The 21,918-nt window shown below is 42.1% G+C and overlaps 1 protein-coding gene across 3 annotated transcripts in view; it reads right to left on the bottom strand.

Annotated features, from left to right (window-relative positions):
- The window catches only part of SPEF2 (sperm flagellar 2), a 226,947-nt gene that overhangs the window by 96,245 nt on the left and 108,784 nt on the right, over positions 1-21,918 (bottom strand). For 2 of the 3 annotated variants that reach the window (XM_073621074.1, XM_073621088.1), the window contains exons 11-14: positions 16,284-16,503; positions 10,355-10,485; positions 8,168-8,243; positions 4,820-4,902 (exon numbers count right to left, since the gene is read on the bottom strand). In XM_073621074.1, coding sequence (XP_073477175.1) covers positions 4,820-4,902; positions 8,168-8,243; positions 10,355-10,485; positions 16,284-16,503 — 510 coding nt within the window. The remainder of the gene's footprint in view (positions 1-4,819; positions 4,903-8,167; positions 8,244-10,354; positions 10,486-16,283; positions 16,504-21,918) is intronic. The other variant, XM_073621082.1, reaches the window with a different exon arrangement.

Genomic DNA, 21,918 nt, shown 5'->3' with positions numbered 1-21,918 from the left:
GACAAAATAACAGAAAAAGTCAATGTGCATAACTATTCACCCCCCTAAAGTCAATACTTTGAAGAGACACCTTTTGCGGCTATCACAGTTCCAAGTCACTTTGGATAAGTCTCTATGAGCTTGCTACATCTTACCACTGGGATTTTTGCCCATTCCTCCTTGCAAAACTGCTCCAGCTCCTTCAAGTTAGATGGTTTGCGCTTGTGAACATCAATCTTTAAGTCTGACCACAGATTTTCTATTGGATTGAGGTCTGGGCTTTGACTAGGCCATTCCAACACATTTACATGTTTCCCCTTAGACCACTCAAGTGTTACTTTAGCAGTGTGTTTGGGGTCATTGTCCTGCTGGAAGGTGAACCTCCATCCTAGCCTCAAATCACACACAGAGTGGTACAGGTTTTGCTCAAGAAAATCCCTATGTTTAGCACCATCCATCTTTCCCTCAACTCTGACCAGTTTCCCAGTCCCAACTGCTGAAATCATCCCCACAGCATGATGCTGCCACCACCATGTTTCACTGTGGGGATGGTGTTCTTTGGGTGATGTGATGTGTTGGGTTTGCGCCAGACATAGCGTTTTCTTTGATGGCCAAAAAGTTCAATTGTAGTTTCATCAGACTAGAGCACCTTCCTCCATACATTTTGAGAGTCTCCCACATGCCTTTTCGCAAACTCAAAACGTGCCGTTTTGTTTTTTGCTGAAAGTAATGGCTTTCTTCTGGCAACTCTGCCATAAAGCCCAACTCTATGGAGTGTACGGCTTACTGTCGTCCTATGTACAGATACTCCAGTCTCTGCTGTGGAACTCTGCAGCTCCTCCAGGGTTACCTTAGGTCTCTGTGCTACCTTTCTGATTAATGCTCTCCTTGCCCGGTCCGTGAGTTTTGGTGTGCGGCCGTCTATTGGCAGGTTTGCTGTTGTGCCATGTTCTTTCCATTTGGTTATAATAGATTTGATGGTGCTCCTAGGGATCATCAAAGATTTTGATATTTTTTTTATAACCTAACCCTGACTTGTACTGCTTAACAACATTGTCCCTTACTTGTTTGGAGAGTTCCTTGGTCTTCATGGCAGTGTTTGGTTAGTGGTGCCTCTTGCTTAGTTGTTGCAGCCTCTGGGGCCTTTCAAAAAGGTGTGTATATGTAATGACAGGTCATGTGACACTTAGACACAGGTGGACATCATTTCACTAATTATGTGACTTCTGAGGGTAATTGGTTGCACCAGAGCTTTTTATGGGCTTCATAAAAAAGGGGGTGAATACATACGCACATGCCAATTATCAGTTTTTTATTTGTGAAAAATAGTTTTATGTATATATTTTTCTAATTTTACTTCACCAACTTAGACTATTGTGTTCTAAACCATCACATATAATTCAGATTAAAAAAACACTGAACCAAAGGCTGTAATGTAACAAAATAGGTAAAAGGCCAAGGGGGGTGAATACTTTTGCAAGGCACTGTAACTGGACCGGCACCTGGCTCAGCCTCTCAGTGATCCACTGAGAGCCTGAGTCAGCCGCTCCTGCGCCCTCCACAGCCCAGCGCTCCAGTGAGCGAGGAGGGGGGCAGAGTAGAGAGTGGTGAGTTATAGTCACCAGCTCTCTGCTCAGGGAGCTGTGAGAACCGAGCAATCGGCAGTGTTTGATCGCTCGCTGTTAGAGCCAGCAGGGGGACATATGCAGCATCGGACTGATGTTGCATCCACCTAGGTAAGTAAGATTGGAAAAAAAAAAAAAAAAAACGTACTTCTCTTTTAATGGTTCTGTATTCTAATTTTCATAAAGCTGTTCCTTGCTGTGTTTTTCAGGCCTCCTTGTACTGTCTGCCGTGAACTCCCAAACAACTCCTTTTTCCTCTCACTTCTGTTCTTTGGACTGAGCAGTCTGTATCAGTTGTGGCCATGTACACTGCTCTATGCACACTACAAATCCCATAGTCCTTAGTCCATCTTGGGAGTGAGCAAGAGAGGGTGGCTACATTCCTACATACAGTGGGACCATGGAGAACGGATGTAGCCAACCTCTAACAGGAAGTCAGATCACAGCAGCATGAAAAATGGGACTTTTCTGGGTTAAGAATACATACTTGAATAGAATTTTATTTTATAAAACCAAAGTTTAGTGTCACTTTAACTGTGTGTGTTTGTGTGTATGAAGTTCCGTTTTTTGACTCGGTTCACACCTAATGCCGATGCGGCTCCCAGCAGGGGTCCTGTGCGTCCTGGTTCACCGTTTCAGGTCCGATTTCAGCCTGAATTTTGGTCTGAATTCGGACCTGAAACGGACCAAAAGACGCACAAGGCTTCTGCAATTCGCAATAATGTGAACCCGGCCTAAAGGTAGAAAAACTCAAAAAGAAATCCACCTTTAAAAGTTAAAAACAATATCCAAAAAATATGTAATTTTGATGTACACTTAGCTGGATGATTAATACTAGCGGCAGAGGATTTGCAGACCACTGATGGCCAAGGGGTGAGTGGTTTATAACCACTGCACGTGAGAAGTCCAAGAAAGAATTCAAGCAAAAGTCACAATTATATCTGCCAAACCAAGAGTGGTTTATAGATAGAGTAAAGATAAACCATTTTTAGTCAGCGGTTGAGGGACTTACAGTGATATGCACTACCAATCACTGGGAGGAAACTATCTTCTTTTTCTGTACTACATCTTTCTATTTTAAACTTATCATAATGTCATAAGGTCATTAGGGGTCAGGTTATCTCAAAATTGTATTTGCAGAAGTATAAGACGTTTCAGATGTGCTAAAACACCTCTAAAGGCTCCTATCTGACAATCTAAACAGGTCTCAAATCCAAGTACTATGCACAAGCCTCTTAAAAGATTTGTTCACCCTTCAGGTAAAAATAATCTAAAACACAAAGAAACATCACTAGGGCTCAAATACTGTACAATATAAAGCAGCTAGCACTGTGCCTAAATAATCCTCAAAAATAAATAGGCAAAAATTGCAGCACTAACAAATCACTCTATAATAATATTTCTAATAGCGATAAATGCAATATTATGTGAATTTACACATAAGAGATGAAGAGGATCTATTCTACCACAATCAAAATATACATGTAAAACTGATGAAGAAATTATAAGGACCCGTTCACACAGGCTGTCTGATCAGCTCCGCCTGTCAGTTTTTCATGCAGACCTGTTCAGACCTTGCAGAGCCCATATGGATTGGTGACATGTCCGCTGACATCCACCGCTATTCTATCCGATCCTGTCCGCAAAATCCAGATGGATGGTGGTCCTATTTTCCATCCGTCTGGTGGATTGAATATGATCGGATGAAAATGGACAGGCGGTCCGTTTTCACCAGATCTCCCCACAGAGGGCAGCGGGACTGGGTCCGTCTCTGCTCTGCACGGTGAGCAAGCGGAGTCCGCCAAATGGAGGCGCCCGTGTGAAAGGGGCCAAAAGGAGTAAATTGATCAATTATATAAACTCATTATGAATCAGACCCAATGAAGAGCCGAGGAGAAAGGGCAATCCTCATAAGAAATAGTGAGAGATAAACCTGGGTCCCAGAAAGCCATCAGACTGTAAAGAAGACAGCACAGCACCCTAGTGAATTAGGTGGGGGGCTGCCAGATAGGAATGACCCTCAATTAAGCACTTGATAAGTTCCACACCATATGGTTGGTCCCTCCACTCTAGCAATATCCCAGCTTGTAACCCCCACCAGCGTTGTCTCCACAAACTGGCACTCTCTGAATGGATTCAACTCATAAAGTAAGCAGATCAATACACAGGCATCGTGGAAGAAAAAAAGTGAATAGATTGTGCCATAAGCATGAATCTTTGTATCTTCTCCTTCTATAGAAAATTTAAACCAGTTAGTGACAGGACCTCTTCTTTGATAAGGTTTATTGATATCCCTATATAGCTTGATACTGTGGTGATTCACCTTCCCCACTACGGGAGGATCAGGGCATGGAATAACAACCTCAACCTATTTTTGGTGGCTCACAATCTTCGGATCCACACTCCCAGCAGTGTAAATCACTGAAGACCGGAGGAAAACAAAGTTCAGGAACTGGAGATGTTACACTGACATTTTTTAGCATACTGGTACAGGCAGTCCCCGAGTTACGAACACCCGAGTTACGAACGGCTCCTACTTACGAACAGACCTCAAATGCCGGCCACTTGTGTTCTACGCTGGTCCTGGATACCTCCGAGCACCTCTGGACACATCCCACACTGCAGTAGTACATGTACTGCATTGCCAGAAGAGCCCCAGATAACATAACAAGCGCCCGGAACATCCCACATCCATGCACAGGCGGAAGTTACACTTACAAATGCAGTGTTCCGACTTACAAACAAATTCCACTTACGAACAAACCTACAGTCCTTATTGTGTTCGTAACTCTGGGATTGCCTGTACTTGATGCCAAGTCCACTTTAAGTGTGATTGCTTAGATTTTTGGTGCATAAATTTTATAATATAGATTCTGTAAAAGAAAACTTTTTGTTCCTTTGGTTCCTTTTTGTTTCCTTTGGCTCTTTTTTGAGCTCCCCTGGATCTTTCTGCCACACCCACCATCCACTTTGGGAACCAACAATGTAGAGTCTCTTCTATAACAATGGAGGTTTTCCAGGTATTTTTTATACCTTGATGCACCAGAGGCTTCTGTATAGCTTAGTATAGACACATACCATGGTATTTCAAACACAAAATAACAGACCCAAAGCTCAGGTTTGACATATAAGATAAAATGTGACAGTAATCACAAAACATAGTTCAGCCTAACTGCTCTATTACTTAACAGGCTCAAAATATATAGAAGATTTACCTTATTTTCCTTCTCAACAGAGTTTTCTTTAGTCAAGCTTTGCACTGTATGATGCGATGTTTCATTTATAGGTTCATCATTTTCTATATAGGCAGCAAAAGAAATATATTAAAGCGGAAACACAATCATTTTTCAACCTTCCATCGATTAAATCTTCTGCCCTTGTTTTAACTTTGGATAGTAAAGCATTTTTTTTGCCAGTAAATACCTTATACTGCCCACTTCTTGTTTCTTGTCTAATAAACAGCCTAGGCTTATGACATCATGCACAGCTCTCTCTCTCACTCTTGTGAGAGTTTGCCAGGAAGGGAGGGGGGGGAGTCATAAGAGGGCCATTGAGAGCTGCAGAGCTGGAGGTGTGCCTCTGTGTGTCTGTGTAAATCCAGGAAGTGAACAGGCAGCAGCTTCAGCTGCCCACAGTTAAAATGGATTCAGCCAGACTTAGTGGAGGGAGATTTCTGCAGCATAGTTGGCAAAGTACAGAATCACAGTAATATATGTGCAATAAAATTATATGCAAAGTGGTTAGAGGGAAGCTTCAGAATGGCAAAGATGTTTTTATTACAAATTATATGAGCAGACTGCAGTTCCTCTTTAACAATGGAAAATGTTACTAGACTGAAAAAAAATAAATTCACAGTTTATAATGTGGCTTGGTAGGGTCTAAACCCAAGAACAGATGTAATATATATCCACCTACCAGTCCTTAGATGTGGTGGCTGCATTACTTTTATTTTCTCAAGGATTTTGTTTCCCCTTTATTTTCACCTAGTGATCTTGCAGTAACATCCTTCCTGCCCTAGGGAGACAATGCTCACTCACTGTACTGTATGTATGAATGAGCAGCACTGTCAACCTAGGCTGCTCTCCTGATTTGGACCACAGACACTCCTCCCTCTCCTCATTCAATCAACACAGGGGAAGGTGTTCTTAATGCAGAACTTCACCCAAAAGGGGAAGTTCCGCTTTATGTCCTCCTTCCTCCCTCCTTTAGCACATTTGGCATAACATATTTTTTTCTGGGGAGCGGGTGCATTGTTTTGATAGGTACCTTCCCACTTCCACTTCGATCACTTTAAGGTGATCCAAGCTGAAGTTTGGCCTCCCTCTATTTGTCAAAAGCCTTCTGGGACAGGTTTCAGAAGGCAGCAGGACCAATCACTCATGCAAGTGCAGCAGGAAGCCGGCTCAGGTGCAAGGCTTCACAGCCGGCTTCCCACAGTAGCCAGGGACCCAAAGACCGACGAAGAACCGGCCCGGGTGAGGATAGCGCTGGATCTTTGGACAGGCAAGTATCCTTTTTTAAGTTGTGGGGACCCCTAACAGTAAAATTATTTTCGTAGTGTGGGTTGTCAGCACCCTAGGCAAGACAAGTAATTTGCGCCCCTAACCCACGGACATTTAGCGCTCCCCGAGTCCCTTCCACTTGTACAGTATTAAAACCCTGTATGGTACATTTTAGGATGTACCACTCTCTGTGTTCTCCTTTCTTTCCTTTTCATCTCTCTATATCCTAATTTCTTGTTTTTTCCCCCCATTCCTCTCTCTAGCTGTATTTTTCTTATTCTTTCTCTTCCTTTTTCTTTGTTCCTCCCCCTCTTTTCCTCTCCCTTCCATGTATTCTTTATTTCTTTTCCTTCTCTTACACCCTGGGGGGTGGGGGTGGGGGGGATGGGATGAGTGGCAGTGCTGGGGGGAGTTCCGATCAGTCAACTTAGGTGCTCTTGATCAAGGTCATCTGCTGATCTGAGAACTGTAGTGGGGACTTTTAATGGCAACTCTAATCACAGGTAGTGTTACTCACTGTGTCTCCAGCTCTGTGGTGTCTCGCAGCAGTGACACCTATTCCAAAATCAGGAGATAGGGTCTCCTCCAGCCCCTCCCACTTCACATTCCTCATCAGTCAGCTGACCTTCTGGCTCTGCCCCTCCAGCCATGCCATGAACTGAATGAGCGGCTGGTAAAAAGGCTGAGTGGGCGGCCGCGGGCTCCAGGAACAGCCCAGCTGGGCTTCCACAGGCTCCATGGCCAGGCTGCTGGGTGGCCACGAAAAGGTTGGGAGAGCGGTGCAGGCTTCAGGAACAGCCCAGGATTTGGTGACCCCTGGCAAATCGTCATTTGATCCCCAGGTTGAGAACCACTGTTCTAGGGTGAAGATCCTCTTTATGTACAAAGAATTGAAGTGGAAATGTTGATAACACTGTGTGAGATTTCAGTTCTGTGCACAGAAATTAACAAGGAGACTAGATTTCTGGCAGAATCAACAGGTATTTTCTGCAAAATATGTACTTAGAAAAAAAAAAAGAAACCTAATGCAGCAACCAAATCTAATGGTTGGTAAACTACACTATATTACATTTTTTTTTCTTGGGTTCAGATATACTTAAAAAAAGAATTTATGATATACAAGTGACTATTATGTGATACTGTGTAACTGTTGCAATCACAGGAGGTGGGACTATCTGCAGTAAAGCCCTTGAAGCCTGTGACTACTATTTTTTCAAACACTGAAAGTTGGTGGATCGCTGGAGTCCTAGCCAGGTACCCTATAGTGCATGATTTTTGTAAAATAGACAATTCAGTTCAATCTCAAAATGTTTGAGTTTACTTTGGGTTGATTAAAGAGTAAATGTTTTATATTTATCAGGATGAGAATGGGAGGGTCATTGGGAGACATGGGGGCAAAGTTGACATCTAGTGGAGGGAAGGAGGAGGCAACTAGCAGAAGTGACAGCAGTAACTGCAGGCATGGTACAGGAGACGGTCAGAGACTGCGAACATTATACAGGATATGATCAGAGACTTCAGACATGATACAGGAGATGAACAGAGACTGCGGACAAGATACAGGAGATGATCAGAGACTGTGGACATGATCAGAGACTGCAGACATGATCAGAGGCTGCTGAAATGACCAGAGACTGCTGATATGATCAGAGACTGCTGATAAGATCAGAGACTGCTGATATGATCAGAGACTGCAGACATGATCAAAGACTGCAGACATGATCAGAGACTGCAAACATGATACAGGAGACGATCAGAGACTGCAGACATGATCAGAGGGCTGCGGATATGATCAGAGGCTACAGACATGATCAGAGCTGATTGGAGGGAAAGGACACACCCCACTTCACACAGCACACAGGAACAGAGCTGAGGTTGTCAATCAGTTGGAGGCACCTCCCCTGTCACCTTTTTTTCTTGGTGTCAGGAAAGCTTGTGACTGATGCTGACAGCAGACTCAAAAAGCAGACAGAAAGACAGAAATTGCCTGGTGTTCAGCTTCAAAGGAAAGAACGCACTGGACCTGCTTGTATGCATATGATGTAATATCTGAAAACTCACCTGTAATTGCAGGAATACTTGTAGCAGATTGCACCTCTGGGCCATTCGATTCAGCAGGAACATTATCTGTCGTCTGCTTTCATAAAAGTTAAAAAAACAGAATTGTTAGAGAGCATTCTTTCAAATCCCAGTAAAATATTAGTTCTCTCCAGATTCCCACCACAATCAGTAACTAATTCAATGGTGTCCTAAATTGTGATCAATCCATCCACAGTTTTCTTCAGACAGTGGGATTGATTTACTAATACTGGAGTGTGCAAAATCTGGTGCAGCTTTGCATGGTAGACAACCAGCTTCTAACTTCAGCTTGTTCAATTAAACTTTGACAAAAAAAAAAAAAAACTGTAAACTGATTGGTTTCTATTCAGAGCTGCACCAGATTTTACACTCTCCAATTTTAGTAAATCAACCCCAGCAGTCCTAAGACAGGCCAGGAGTTGAGACGGTGACATGGAAAGCAAAAATACGATTTACCTCTTGGCGCCGGCGCCTACTGGCCGTTTATGAGGTTTATGATGCTGTGGGGCGGGCACGGCTTAAGATCACGCGACTGGCTGTCATGGCGGTCATGTGGACCGCAAACTCCCAATCGCAAGGAGCATTTGGGAGCTTTCGGTATAGCGAAAGTAACTGTGCGTGGAGCACGCAGCGCGCACGCTCTCAGCACAGGTGTGCTGGGGGCAATTAACACAAATATTCGGCCCCTTGGTGCTAAGACCAGTTTCTGAGAGGCCGTATATTTGCATACGGCCAGCGCCAAGGGGTTAACTAGTATGCCCCGTACACACAGTCGGACTTTGTTCGGACATTCCGACAACAAAATCCTAGGATTTTTTCAGACGGATGTTGGCTCAAACTTGTCTTGCATACACACGGTCACACAAAGTTGTCGGAAAATCCGATCGTTCTGAACGCGGTGGCATAAAACACGTACGTTGGGACTATAAACGGGGCAGTGGCCAATAGCTTTCATCTCTTTATTTATTCTGAGCATGCGTGGCACTTTGTCCGTCGGATTTGTGTACACACGATCGGAATTTCCGACAACGGATTTTGTTGTCGGAAAATTTTATATCCTGCTCTCAAACTTTGTGTGTCGGAAAATCCGATGGAAAATGTGTGATGGAGCCCACACACGGTCGGAATTTCCGACAACAAGGTCCTATCACACATTTTCCGTCGGAAAATCCGACTGTGTGTACGGGGCATTAGGCTGCTAACCCTGGAATCTGTTGTCTGCATTCGTTTTCATTTTTTCGAGCTAAGAACATTTTCAGAAAATTACTGTTGATTGTGGCAGAAATGCAGGGTCCTTGTCACTTTCTGTGAGCTGAACTGGTAGCAAAAATAATGTTATCTTTCTTCTGTAAATGATTTGTATCCCCATCTCTCATGTGTCTATTAGAGCTCATTTACACTTGTGGTTGGAAGGCCATAAAAACACACAGTTGAGGCCCGCCCCCAACCTAAAGCTGCAAAAGCAGCGGCCAGGGTGTACACATGCCATGGCCACAATGCTTTGCTTAACAGCAGGAATAATACCCCCAGCACATTCTTCAGGCACTACCACCCACCAAACGTGACGCATTCAAGTAAACAAGGTTGCGGCGCTGTAGTGCAGCATTTAGGGGGTCAAAACAAGTGATGCGGAAGCAACATAATGCTTCCTCAATGCCTCTGAAAAGCAATCTGAGTGCAGGATGCTTTTCGGAGGAGCAGCAGTCTGTCTTTGCTGCATGTGTAAACCAGCCTCTAATCTGGGTTTGGCATTCACACTGCCAGCGCCCGGCCGTCGTTTTTGCAGCGCTTTTCGAGGACACTTTTAATCCCCGCTAGATGCCCAATAAAGGGTTAAAAGCACCCGCAAAGCGCCGCTGCGGAGGCGCTTTGCAGGCGCTTTGGCGGCTCTGCCCATTGATTTCAACGGGCAGGAGCGCTTTAGGAGCGGTGCTCCTAAAACCTAAAAAGCCTCAAAGAAGCTGCTTGCAGGACTTTTTTTGACGTCCTGCCAGCGCAGCGCCCCAGTGTGAAAGCACTTGGGCTTTCACACCGGGGGATTGCAGATGAGGCTTTTTTCAGGCGCTATTTTTAGCGCTAAAGCGCCTGAAAAAGGCCTCCAGTGTGAAATGGGTCTTAAGGTTTGCTGTGAAAACAATCATTACGCAAAGTTCAACAAATTTTTAGTACCTTATTTTCCTGAGGTTCCTCTTGATCTGTATCAGCAGATGTAATGACCTCTTGCTCCATCTCATTGTCTTTATAGGCCTGTAAGGCCTCTTTCACTAAGGTATCCACATACAGCACCTCAATGTTGAAAGCTATGAATAATAAAACAATGCTTTAAATAGAGTCCATTGAGTACAGCAGTCTACAATGCAGAACAAGTCATTTTACAAGACTACAAACCAATAACTACAATATGTAAATCTTAAAGATGAAATTGGACCTAAAAAATATTGTATATTTATTGTATATAAGAGCCATATATATTCTAACTTGAATCTTGTTGTCCTTGGCTGTTTCTCCCAGATCTTTGCAGGCATTAATCTAGCATGAAACAACTCATGCACTTGTCTTCTGGGCAGGAATGTCCTGTAATAAACTGGTCTTCTACCTGCCCCTCTGTAGTTTTCAGGATCAGCCTGTAGAGGGTAGACATGTGCGATTCATTTCGTACAAATCGAAAATTCGTACGAATTTCCGTAAATTCATACGAATTTCCGTAAATTCGTACATTCGGGAGGATCCGAAATACGAATTGCTATGCTTCCGAATTTTGTACGAAATTTCGTTTACGAATTTCGGATCCAAATTCCTAACGCACATTCGTAATTGTTACGAAAAGTTAACAAACCTAAAAGTTAAAAACCCAGGAAGTCCGCACAGCACAGGGATGGTGGGAGCCCCTCATAATGATAAATTCATCATAACGACCATTCGTAATTGTTGCGAAAAGTTAACAAACCTAAGGAAAATTCCTATTTCGTACGAAATTTCGACACGAATTACGAAATCCGATTTAATTCGAATACGGAACGGAACGAAACAAAACAAATTTATTGATGCCGCACATGTCTAGTAGAGGGAGGACCTGAGTCCCTCCCAGAGCTCTACTCTTTGCACCGGTTATGTGCAGCTCGGTCATGATGTCACCACCACTGTTAGCTCGGTCATGATGTCACCACCACTGTTAGCTCGGTCATGATGTCACCACCACTGTTAGCTCGGTCATGATGTCACCACCACTGTTAGCTCGGTCATGATGTCACCACCACTGTTAGCTCGGTCATGATGTCACCACCACTGTTACAAGCTAATACCTGGGTTGCATGTGGTGCATAACGATTGACTTCATATTTGTAGCTGTTGAGGAATATATTTAAACACAATTTTTTTGTGCCTGGAGTTCAACTTTAAAAAAAAAAGCATAAATAGAGAATTCCCTCAATGAAACTCATATTGATTAGCAGTCAAATCATAGATTAGCAGCTAAAAGTGTTTGCAAATTATTATTTTTTTCCACCCACTTTTCCTCCCACTTACTGAACCTCTTAATCTATCAGGGAGGTCACCTGTCACTTTAAGAGCCAATAGAGAGGCTTCAGAGGTGGGAAGAGATGGAGCCAAGTACAACTTTTATATAGATTTAAAAAAATAAAAATAATTTAAAAAAAAAATCAAGATTTGCATGTAACTTCAGCTGCCTATTTTTCTGGATCTATTGATCATTTTGACAAGTGTTTGCAATTTTTTTGTACATGACTTTTTTTTCTAAAAATACTATAAAAAGTTATGATGTTCCTCATTTGTTTAAAATACCATAATTCTAAACCAGAATACCACAACTCCTGGATGAGATGATATATTTGCATCTAAACCAGTTAAGGTAATAATCCATGAGCACAGTTCTAGGTAAATGACCTATTTAACAAAACGAATAAAGCAAAAATAGAAAATAGGAAAAAAATGAAGGGGGGTTATAGAGTAGGGTTAAAGTGTTTGTTACCCCAACACTTCATATTCCTGATTTGTTCCTGCTCTACCATCTACTTGTTTATAGTATATACCCTGTTTCCCCGAAAATAAGACCTAGCGTGATTGTCGGTGATGGCTGCAATATAATCCCTACCCCCCAAATAAGCCCTAATTAAAGTCCTTGTATGTCTTATTTTCATGGTAGGGCTTATTTTTGGGGAAACAGGATAGGGCTTATTTGGGGGGTAGGGATTATATTGCAGCCATCACCGACAATCACGCTAGGTCTTATTTTCGGGGAAACAAGGTAGTTAGTCAGGTTGAAAAAAGACACAAATCCATCTAGTTCAACCAAAAAAAAAAAAATCATACAATCCCATTTACACAATCCTTCACCCACAGTTGATCTAGAGGGAGGCAAAAAAACCCCAGCAAAGCATGATCCAATTTGCTACAGTAGGGGAAAATATTCCTTCCTGATCCCTTGAGAGGCAATCAGATTTCCCCTGGATCAACTTTACTTATCAATGTTAGTATTCAGTTATATAACAACTAACCACACTAAACAAGAGAGCACACCGTGGTCAGTTCTCTAGCTGTGCTGGGAACTCCTCCAATAATCAGACTTGTCCTGATACGCCCCCCCTGCACAGCCATTCACTGGGAAGATCAGTGTGCTGTTGCTTCTCCTCCCCCAGCTCCTATGCAGCTGGGAACAGAGAGGGAATGTGATCATTTACAAAAAATGGGGGAAAAGGTATTTATAATTTTTTTTTTTTCTTAGATCTATACAAAAAATGTTTTGCCTTTCATTTCTATTTTAAACTGTATTGTTTTACAAGGTGATCATTTACAACCACTTTAATGTATGAAGGAGACATCAGGGTAGTGAGACATTAGAAAGTAGAAAGACATGTATTCACATGTCCCTGCCTCTCATTGATCTCTTGGGCTTATTCTCATAGCAAATCCTATAGGTCCAAAGGAAAAAAATAACCAAACACTTATGCCGCGTACACATGATCGGATTTTCCGACGGGAAATGTTGGATGTGAGCTTGTTGGCTGAAATTCGGACTGTGTGTATGCTCCATCGGACATTTGTTGGCGGACTTTCCGACAACAAATGTTGGCTAGCAGGTTCTCAAATTTTACGGCAACAAAATTTTGTTGTCAGACTTTCCGATCGTGTGTACACAAGTCCGTCGCACAAAAGTTCACGCATGCTCGGAATTAAGTACGAGACAGAAGTGCTCGGTCTTGTAAAACTAGCGTTCGTAATGGAGACAACACGTACATCTTGTACGTCACTACATTCGTAATTGTTGGCCAACATTTGTGTGACCGTGTGTATGCAAGACAAGTTGGGGCCAACACCCTTGAAACAAAAATACACGGTTTTGTTGGCGGAATGTCCGATCGTGTGTACGAGGCATAAGGTTACTGGGAGACAGATCCCAGCCCTTGGCTTCCACTTCTTGTGAAATTTGTCAATAAAGTAATTTTCCATGGCTGCATCTGCAACTTTTTATCCTATGTCTACGTTGTCATCCACAGAGAAATGTTTTCTATTAAAATTATTGGGCCATAACGAATGTCGCATCTAAATAAATGGAATGGAACAAATTAATAATAAATAATAATAATAAAAAGTTTTTATTTCTATTATTATTATTTATTTGTTACGTTCCATTCGTTCAGATACAGCATTCGTTATTTCGGATAATTCGTAACCTCAGATAAATTTGAATTCCTTACGTTCACTAACAAACAAATTTGAAAGGAAATTCCAATACCTATAATTTAATAGTTAAGTTATTATTTTTAGTTAGTTATTGTTATTTGTTAGTTATTTTTTTCAGATTTTCGGATTTTCACATTTTTTAATTTTCTAATTTACCAGTTTTCTAATATTCAGAAAAATTTGTTAAACGGGTTTTCGTTAGTTCAGCTATTACAGAATTAACAAATTTGTCGAAATTCGTTAAAAAACTAATTCGAACAAAATGAATTGCACATGTCTACCTTCGACCCTAACTGAAAAATCTGTCCGGCCATGGGGCTGTCTTGAGTGCTTCGGCAGGAGGGGGCACAAAGTACAGCCAACCTCTGCCAACAAGTACAATAAAGGATGACCAGTCACCCTTTAATGTACATGAGAGCACCGAGGGATTGCCCATGTCCTGGGAGCACTGAGATCAGTGCCAAGTGGAACATGGTAAGAATTATGCTTGTTTCACTCCCCTTAAACAAAATAAACATACCCATAGTTTAGCTACCTGCTGTATTCAGCAATAAGACAGTTTAGTGGAGGTGGAAATTGTGATGTCAGTCCCCCTCCTCTCTACCAATTCCAATCCTTTTTTGGGAGAAGTCACAATTGCACTAGTCCCCTCCCACTTACTGAACGTGGTTGTAAACCTTTTTGTTTTTTCACCTTAACCTCCCTGGCGGTACGATTATTTCAGATTTTTGATGCTAAAAGCGGTACAATGTTTTGCATGAAAATTTGGCGTTTTATATTGTAGGCCTGTAATTCTTAGGAATAACTCACTTAAATCTGTCCAAACAAGACTCTAGTAGACACCTCGGGTATGATAAAGTTTAAAACACAAAATCATAAATTATAATATAATAAATAACTATATAATAGTTATACCAAATAATAATATAATAATAACAAAAATTATTCAATAATGTAATCAAATCAAAAACACTGAAATTTGCTCAGTTGCAGAATTGTCGCTGTCATTACTTTTCAGTGGCTGATGACGGATTTCCCCACAAATCATTATCGCTCAATTCTGCGAGTGATTCTAATTTATTATCGCTGTTTTCTAGCTGGTCTAAAACCACTTTTGATGTAAAGGGACAGTTTTGGTTGCTATGGACAATCTCCAGTTTCCAGGCAGAAAGAACAGTTTTTATAATATAAAACTGCATGCAGGCCACTGGAGAAACCACTAGAGACAAAAGGGATGTGAAATTATTTCATATAGTAATGTAATCTGTAAGATTACAGTGTACTGTATGTATTGTGTGTGTTTCACTTTTAGAATTTGGCGCCGTTCTCCGTCCCCGTGCGTCGCAACGCTCGCAGGGAACGGAGCTCGGCTCCGTGGTGAATCAAGCGGAGGATGGCTCGCTCACACTGCGGGGCGACATCGCAGGATCCAGAGTACAAGGTAAGTAAGCTCTTCCTGGATCCTGCGATACGATCCCGAGTCTGGCTCTGGGTTACCGCTTTTGGTTCTGAAATTCCACCCCGAGCCAGACTCGGGAATACCGCCAAGGAGGTTAATGCATCCTCTACATTAAGGTGAAAAAACACCTGTCAGTGATCGGCCCCACAGCCCCCTCCCCCATTTTACTTACCTGAACCCTCAAACTTGACCCGGCGGGGGCACCCTGTCTCTCTGCCTGGGGTTCTCGGCTCTTGACTGAATAGATTGATAGCAGCGCAGCCATTGGCTCCCGCTGCTGTCAATCAAATCCAATGACACGGGCGCCAGACCGAGTCCGGCATTCGTGTTTATGGACGCAAATGCTGGACTCGGGTGCGTGCCCACAAGGTAACCCTCCTGGGAGAGCGTTTCTCTTAGGGGGTTATCTGATGCAGGGAGGAGCCGCGAGAGCTACCGGGGGACCCCAGAAATGGACGATCGGAGCAACTCTGTGGAAAATTAGCTGCACAGTGGAGGTAAGTATGTTTTATTTAAAAAAAAAATGAGCCTTTACAATCACTTGGACCTCATAATCTATCAGGGAGGTCACCTGTCACTTTAAGGGCCAATAGAGAGGCTTGGGAGTTGGAAAGAGATGGAGTCATGTAAAACTTTTATAAATAAATGTAAAAAAAATAATGAAAAGAATCAGGGAATTCCCTGTATTCATTTAAACAAAAATATGACTCCAACATGGGCAGTCTATATAAGTATAAATAGGTCACCCACTCTTTACCACAGCCGTGGGTAGACAAAGTCAAATGATGTGACCACTATGTGGAATTTTTATCATACCAAATCATTTTTTTATACCCACATGCAAAGTCTAAAATTCCGATCTTTGTCAGTGAGATTATCAGACCATGAAAGCCTTAAAAAAACGAAATACTTCTACTTCAGAAGGAGATGATACTTTACTTTTTGCCAAATGCTTGAGGCTGTTACTCTTTCCAGAGAAGATCTTCCCAAGAACGCAGCCTTTGATGGGGAACGGAGGAAACCCAGGTGGTGGTGTGTTAGGTGGGGGCGGATTGACAATATCCAACAGTCTATGGACCACATGGCCTAGGATGTTGTTGTTGGGTGCAGGTGTCTTCACCTCAGATCCATCAGATAAAATCCACTCTCCTGACATGGTCTGTAAAGAATCAGGGAAAATGTTATACCGCATGGACCGATCGAGACAGATGTATACTGATATTAATCTGTGGGAAGGAAACAATGCATTAACCTTATTCACAGAAGTGGTACACTTTTTTTTTAGAGTAGAGCACATCTTTTATTTAAAATGTTTACGGTGAATGCAGTAAAGGGATAAAGTGTATGTAAACCCAAAACTTTTTTTTATGCTTTGAGCAATGAGTGTTTTTTGTACATGTGTCAGGTTTACTGATATTATTTATTGCTATAGGTCTATTGTGTGTGTCCCTGTTGCAGAAATTCACTCCCTCCCTATTTGCCCTACTTAGCATTGTCACTGAGACAAAAAATAGAAAATCCAAATTTTTTGGGTTGACATCGGAACAGGAATAGAGAAACAACTGTCCAAACGGGGATTCCTACTCACTTTGGATAAATTTCCTATTACTTTCAGTCGTGCGTACAGAGCAGGAAGTTACATAGTTACTGAGGTTGAAAAAAGACACAAGTCCATCAAGTCCAACCTATGAATAATGAAAGGAGATCTTCCCAATGGGACACACATGGAAGTTTAAAATAGAACTGAAAGGCAAAACATTTGTGTATGGATATATAAAAAAATATACATTTCTTTTTAAATGATCACATGACCTCTGTTTGCATAAGGGACTTGGTGGGAGAGGAGAAACAGCAGTACACTGATCTTTACAGTGAATTACTGCGCAGGGAGGGCATATCAGCACAAGTCTTGGCCATTGGTGGACAAGCAGGCTGTGCTCCAAGCACAGCCAGAAAACGGTCCATGCTGTGGAGGATGTACTTTAATGCCTAGCATAGTCAGTTTGAAATAGGAAAGCAGGACTGGCTGCATCACCCGGTATTTCACACAAAGGAAACAATGGGGTAACATATTCTTTAACAATTCCTTACTCTATCTCCCTTCAAAATGGCTTTACATAAACTTTAACCCCCTAAACCCTTACCTTAACACATAATCTTAATACTAACACCTAAACACTAAAGCCTCGTACACATGATCGGATTTTCCGACGGGAAATGTGTGATGACAGACTGTTTGCGGAAAATCCGACCGTGTGTACGCTCCATCGGACAATTGTTGTCAGATTTTCCGCAGACAAATGTTGGATGGCAGGTTTATAAATTTTCTGAGGACAAATGTCTGTTATATGAAAAAAATGCGCCGCGCCTAGGGGTGTAACTGAATAACTGTAAATCTAAGTACAAATCATAGATAATAAAGAGTGCAAATCAAATAGAGCCTAAAGCTCTGATCACTTACTAAGATCACCTGCTGTGTGAATCCTAAGACCCCATTCACACAGGGGCAACACGACTTGCCGGTCGCCTCAGAGAGGCGACCTGCAAACGAATGGCCGGGCGACTTGCAAAACGACTTCTGCATAGAAGTCTATGCAAGTCGCCCCAAGTCGCCCCCGAAGTCGTACAGGAACCTTTTTCTAAGTCGGAGCGACTTGCGTCGCTCCCCTTAGAACGGCTCCATAGTACAGAACGGGAGGCGACTTGTCAGGCGACTAGGTCGCCTGACAAGTCGTCCCTGTGTGAATGGGGTCTAAAGCTCTGATCACTTACTAAGATCACCTGCTGTGTGAATCCTATGACCAAACACACTAACAAATAACTAGTGCAATAAAACACAAAGTGCAATGTGCATAGAAAAACGTAATAAGATAAATATACAATCCACAGTGATTAAAATATAATCATTCCTAATAAGGTGTATATGCTAAAAAATGTTACACATATGTAGATCCACTGTGATTAAAATGAAAAAGAAAAAAAAAAAAAAAAAAATTAAATAAAACAATATATATATATTCGTAAAGCAATCACATGCATGGGCGAATTGAAACTATAATCGCCCTAATAAAGGTGTTCAAATCACATCCGTGAAAGAATCTTCCAATCCAGTAACATAAAGTGACCAAGTTCAAATAAAAGTCAGTGTAATGGTGATGGTTCAAAGAAAAAGTTCCGGTTTTGAATCAAACGTGCCCAAAGAAAAACATGCTGTGAAGTGCCTTGGTGACCCCCAATGTGATTGCGCTCACCTTGGAGCGTGTGACACAGGTTTTAATTGTGTCAATACACGCTTTTGGAGCCACCCCTGGGCTCAGTATTAGGTACAGCTGATTCCCACACTAGATTCTTTATGGCTCCACTCACATCAGATCATATAAAAGAAAAAGGCTAATATAGTATAATACCGTAGGATACTTTTATTAAAATCACATCCAATCCCCACATGGGGTACTCACATTTATAAGGTGCTCATGTGCACCAAACATAACATAGGAAAAAACGGCTGTGCGGCGTGCTGCGGGGTGTGAGAGCTCCACAACCCAGCTCTGTGCTGATCGCTCCGTCCTGGCCCCTCCCCTACGCGTCTTCGACACAGGGAGTCACGTGTCTTCATCAGGGGGATATGATTGGACGGGCGCTCTACAGTTTAAATACCCTACCGGCGGCCATTTTGCGTAAGACCGCGGACATTAATATGCTGGGCTCCACTCCTCCTAGTAGGGATGCAACGGATCAAAAAACTCACGGTTCGGATCGTTCCTCGGATCAGGAGTCACGGTTCGGATCATTTTCGGATCAACAAAAAAAAAAAACTCCCCCACTGTAATATCCACAATCTCCCTATTGGCAGGGCATTGGCAGGGCATTGGCAGGGCATTGGCAGGGAATTGGCAGGGAATTGGCAGGGCATTGCAGCAGGGTATTGGCAGGGCATTGCAGCAGGGTATTGCGGCAGGGCATTGCAGAGTATTGGCACTGCTGCCATCCGATCTCTCCCCTCCACTTTACAGATCAGTACACAGAGGGGAGAGAGAGAGGAACCGGCGTCATGACATGACGCCGGTTTGTTACAAGTGATCGCTCCGTCATTCGATGTGCTAAACGGCCGCCGGGTGTACCAAGATGCCCGCCGCTCCGGAGCTAGGCCAAAGCCGCGGCCTTTCCTATGGCCGAGGTCACAGAGGTGTCCCGTACGGATCAACCTCCGCGGATCGGATCAACCTCCGCGGATCGGATCACGGATCGATGACGATCCTTTGCACCCCTACCTCCTAGTGAATTTAAAGCCATTAACAGTGGCCATTTTACGTGGGACCGCAGACATATATACAATGGGCTCCGCTTTGAATACTCACAGCACAAAAATAATGCATCTATACGAATTCCAAATATAACTATATCCTGTAATAAAAATATCCTGTAATAAAAATACCCAGGACGGAGCTAGGAAGGGATTGGAAACTCACACCGCTCAGCATACCCTCAAACTAAATAAATACAAGTACAAGGAATTTGATCTCGCATGTTTTCTAAGTGATTTTTGATATTTTTTACTGTATTTACACACCATGCGATTTTATACATCTAGTTGCAAGTTGTGCGATCGATGGTCACACACGAACTTGACCTTAGACTTTTCGGCTCCTTTTCGTTTGTTTTTAATCAATTATTGATGTTTTATATTATATTTCACACCATGCGATTAAATATTATTTAGTCGCATGTTGTGCGATTGTGGGGCATGTATAAACCTGACCTAGGTTTTAAAATTAGTTTTTAATGTTGATTTATATTCATATACCATGCGATTATGGCATTCAACTCGCAGATCATGCGATTAAAGGGCGTTTATCAGCTTGCCCTAAAACCCAATTTTATTTTAAAGAATTTTTATTGCTTTTATTATGATGATACGGGTAGTTGTTTCCTAGTATATATTCTTATGGAGTTTATTTAAAGGGTAGGTTATACATTTATACATTTAATCACCATGTCTGCACTATGCCTGCATATTATTTATTAATCATCATTACAGTCATTTCCATGTTTACTAGTATTTACTTAGTTTGAGGATATGTTTTCTAAGTAATTTTTGAGATTTTTTACTGTATCTACACACCATGCGATTTTATACACCTAGTTGTAAGTTGTGCGATCGATGGTCACACACGAACTTGACCTTAGACTTAATCAAATCAGCTCCTTTTCGTTTGTTTTTAATTAATTATTGATGTTTTATATTATATTTCACACCATGCGATTAAATATTATTTGGTCGCATGTTGTGCGATTGTGGGGCATGTATAAACCTGACCTAGGTTTTAAAATTAGTTTTCTATGTTGATCTATATTCATATACCATGCGATTATGACATTCAACTCGCAGATCATGCGATTAAAGGGCGTTTATCAGCTTGCCATAAAACCCAATTTTTTTTTTTAGTTTGCCCTAAAACCCAATTTTATTTTATTAAAGATTTTTTTATTGTTTTTATTATGATGATACGGGTAGTTGTTTCCCAGCATATATTCTTATGGAGTTTATCTAAAGGGTAGGTTATACATTTATACATTTAATCACCATGTCTGCACTATGCCTGCATATTATTTATTAATCATCATTACAGTCATTTCCATGTTTACTAGTATTTATTTAGTTTGAGGGTATGCTGAGCGGTGTGAGTTTCCAATCCCTTCCTAGCTCCGTCCTGGGTATTTTTATTACAGGATATTTTTATTACAGGATATAGTTATATTTGGAATTCGTATAGATGCATTATTTTTGTGCTGTGAGTATTCAAAGCGGAGCCCATTGTATATATGTCTGCGGTCCCACGTAAAATGGCCACTGTTAATGGCTTTAAATTCACTAGGATGAGTGGAGCCCAGCATATTAATGTCCGCGGTCTTACGCAAAATGGCCGCCGGTAGGGTATTTAAACTGTAGAGCGCCCGTCCAATCATATCCCCCTGATGAAGACACGTGACTCCCTGTGTCGAAGACGCGTAGGGGAGGGGCCAGGACGGAGCGATCAGCACAGAGCTGGGTTGTGGAGCTCTCACACCCCGCAGCACGCCGCACAGCCGTTTTTTCCTATGTTATGTTTGGTGCACATGAGCACCTTATAAATGTGAGTACCCCATGTGGGGATTGGATGTGATTTTAATAAAAGTATCCTACGGTATTATACTATATTAGCCTTTTTCTTTTATATGATCTGATGTGAGTGGAGCCATAAAGAATCTAGTGTGGGAATCAGCTGTACCTAATACTGAGCCCAGGGGTGGCTCCAAAAGCGTGTATTGACACAATTAAAACCTGTGTCACACGCTCCAAGGTGAGCGCAATCACATTGGGGGTCACCAAGGCACTTCACAGCATGTTTTTCTTTGGGCACGTTTGATTCAAAACCGGAACTTTTTCTTTGAACCATCACCATTACACTGACTTTTATTTGAACTTGGTCACTTTATGTTACTGGATTGGAAGATTCTTTCACGGATGTGATTTGAACACCTTTATTAGGGCGATTATAGTTTCAATTCGCCCATGCATGTGATTGATTTACTC

This window comes from Aquarana catesbeiana, linkage group LG01 (genome assembly GCF_042186555.1).
Source record: "Aquarana catesbeiana isolate 2022-GZ linkage group LG01, ASM4218655v1, whole genome shotgun sequence".
Lineage (NCBI taxonomy): Eukaryota > Metazoa > Chordata > Amphibia > Anura > Ranidae > Aquarana > Aquarana catesbeiana.
This window is presented reverse-complemented; position numbering and strand designations above follow the sequence as displayed.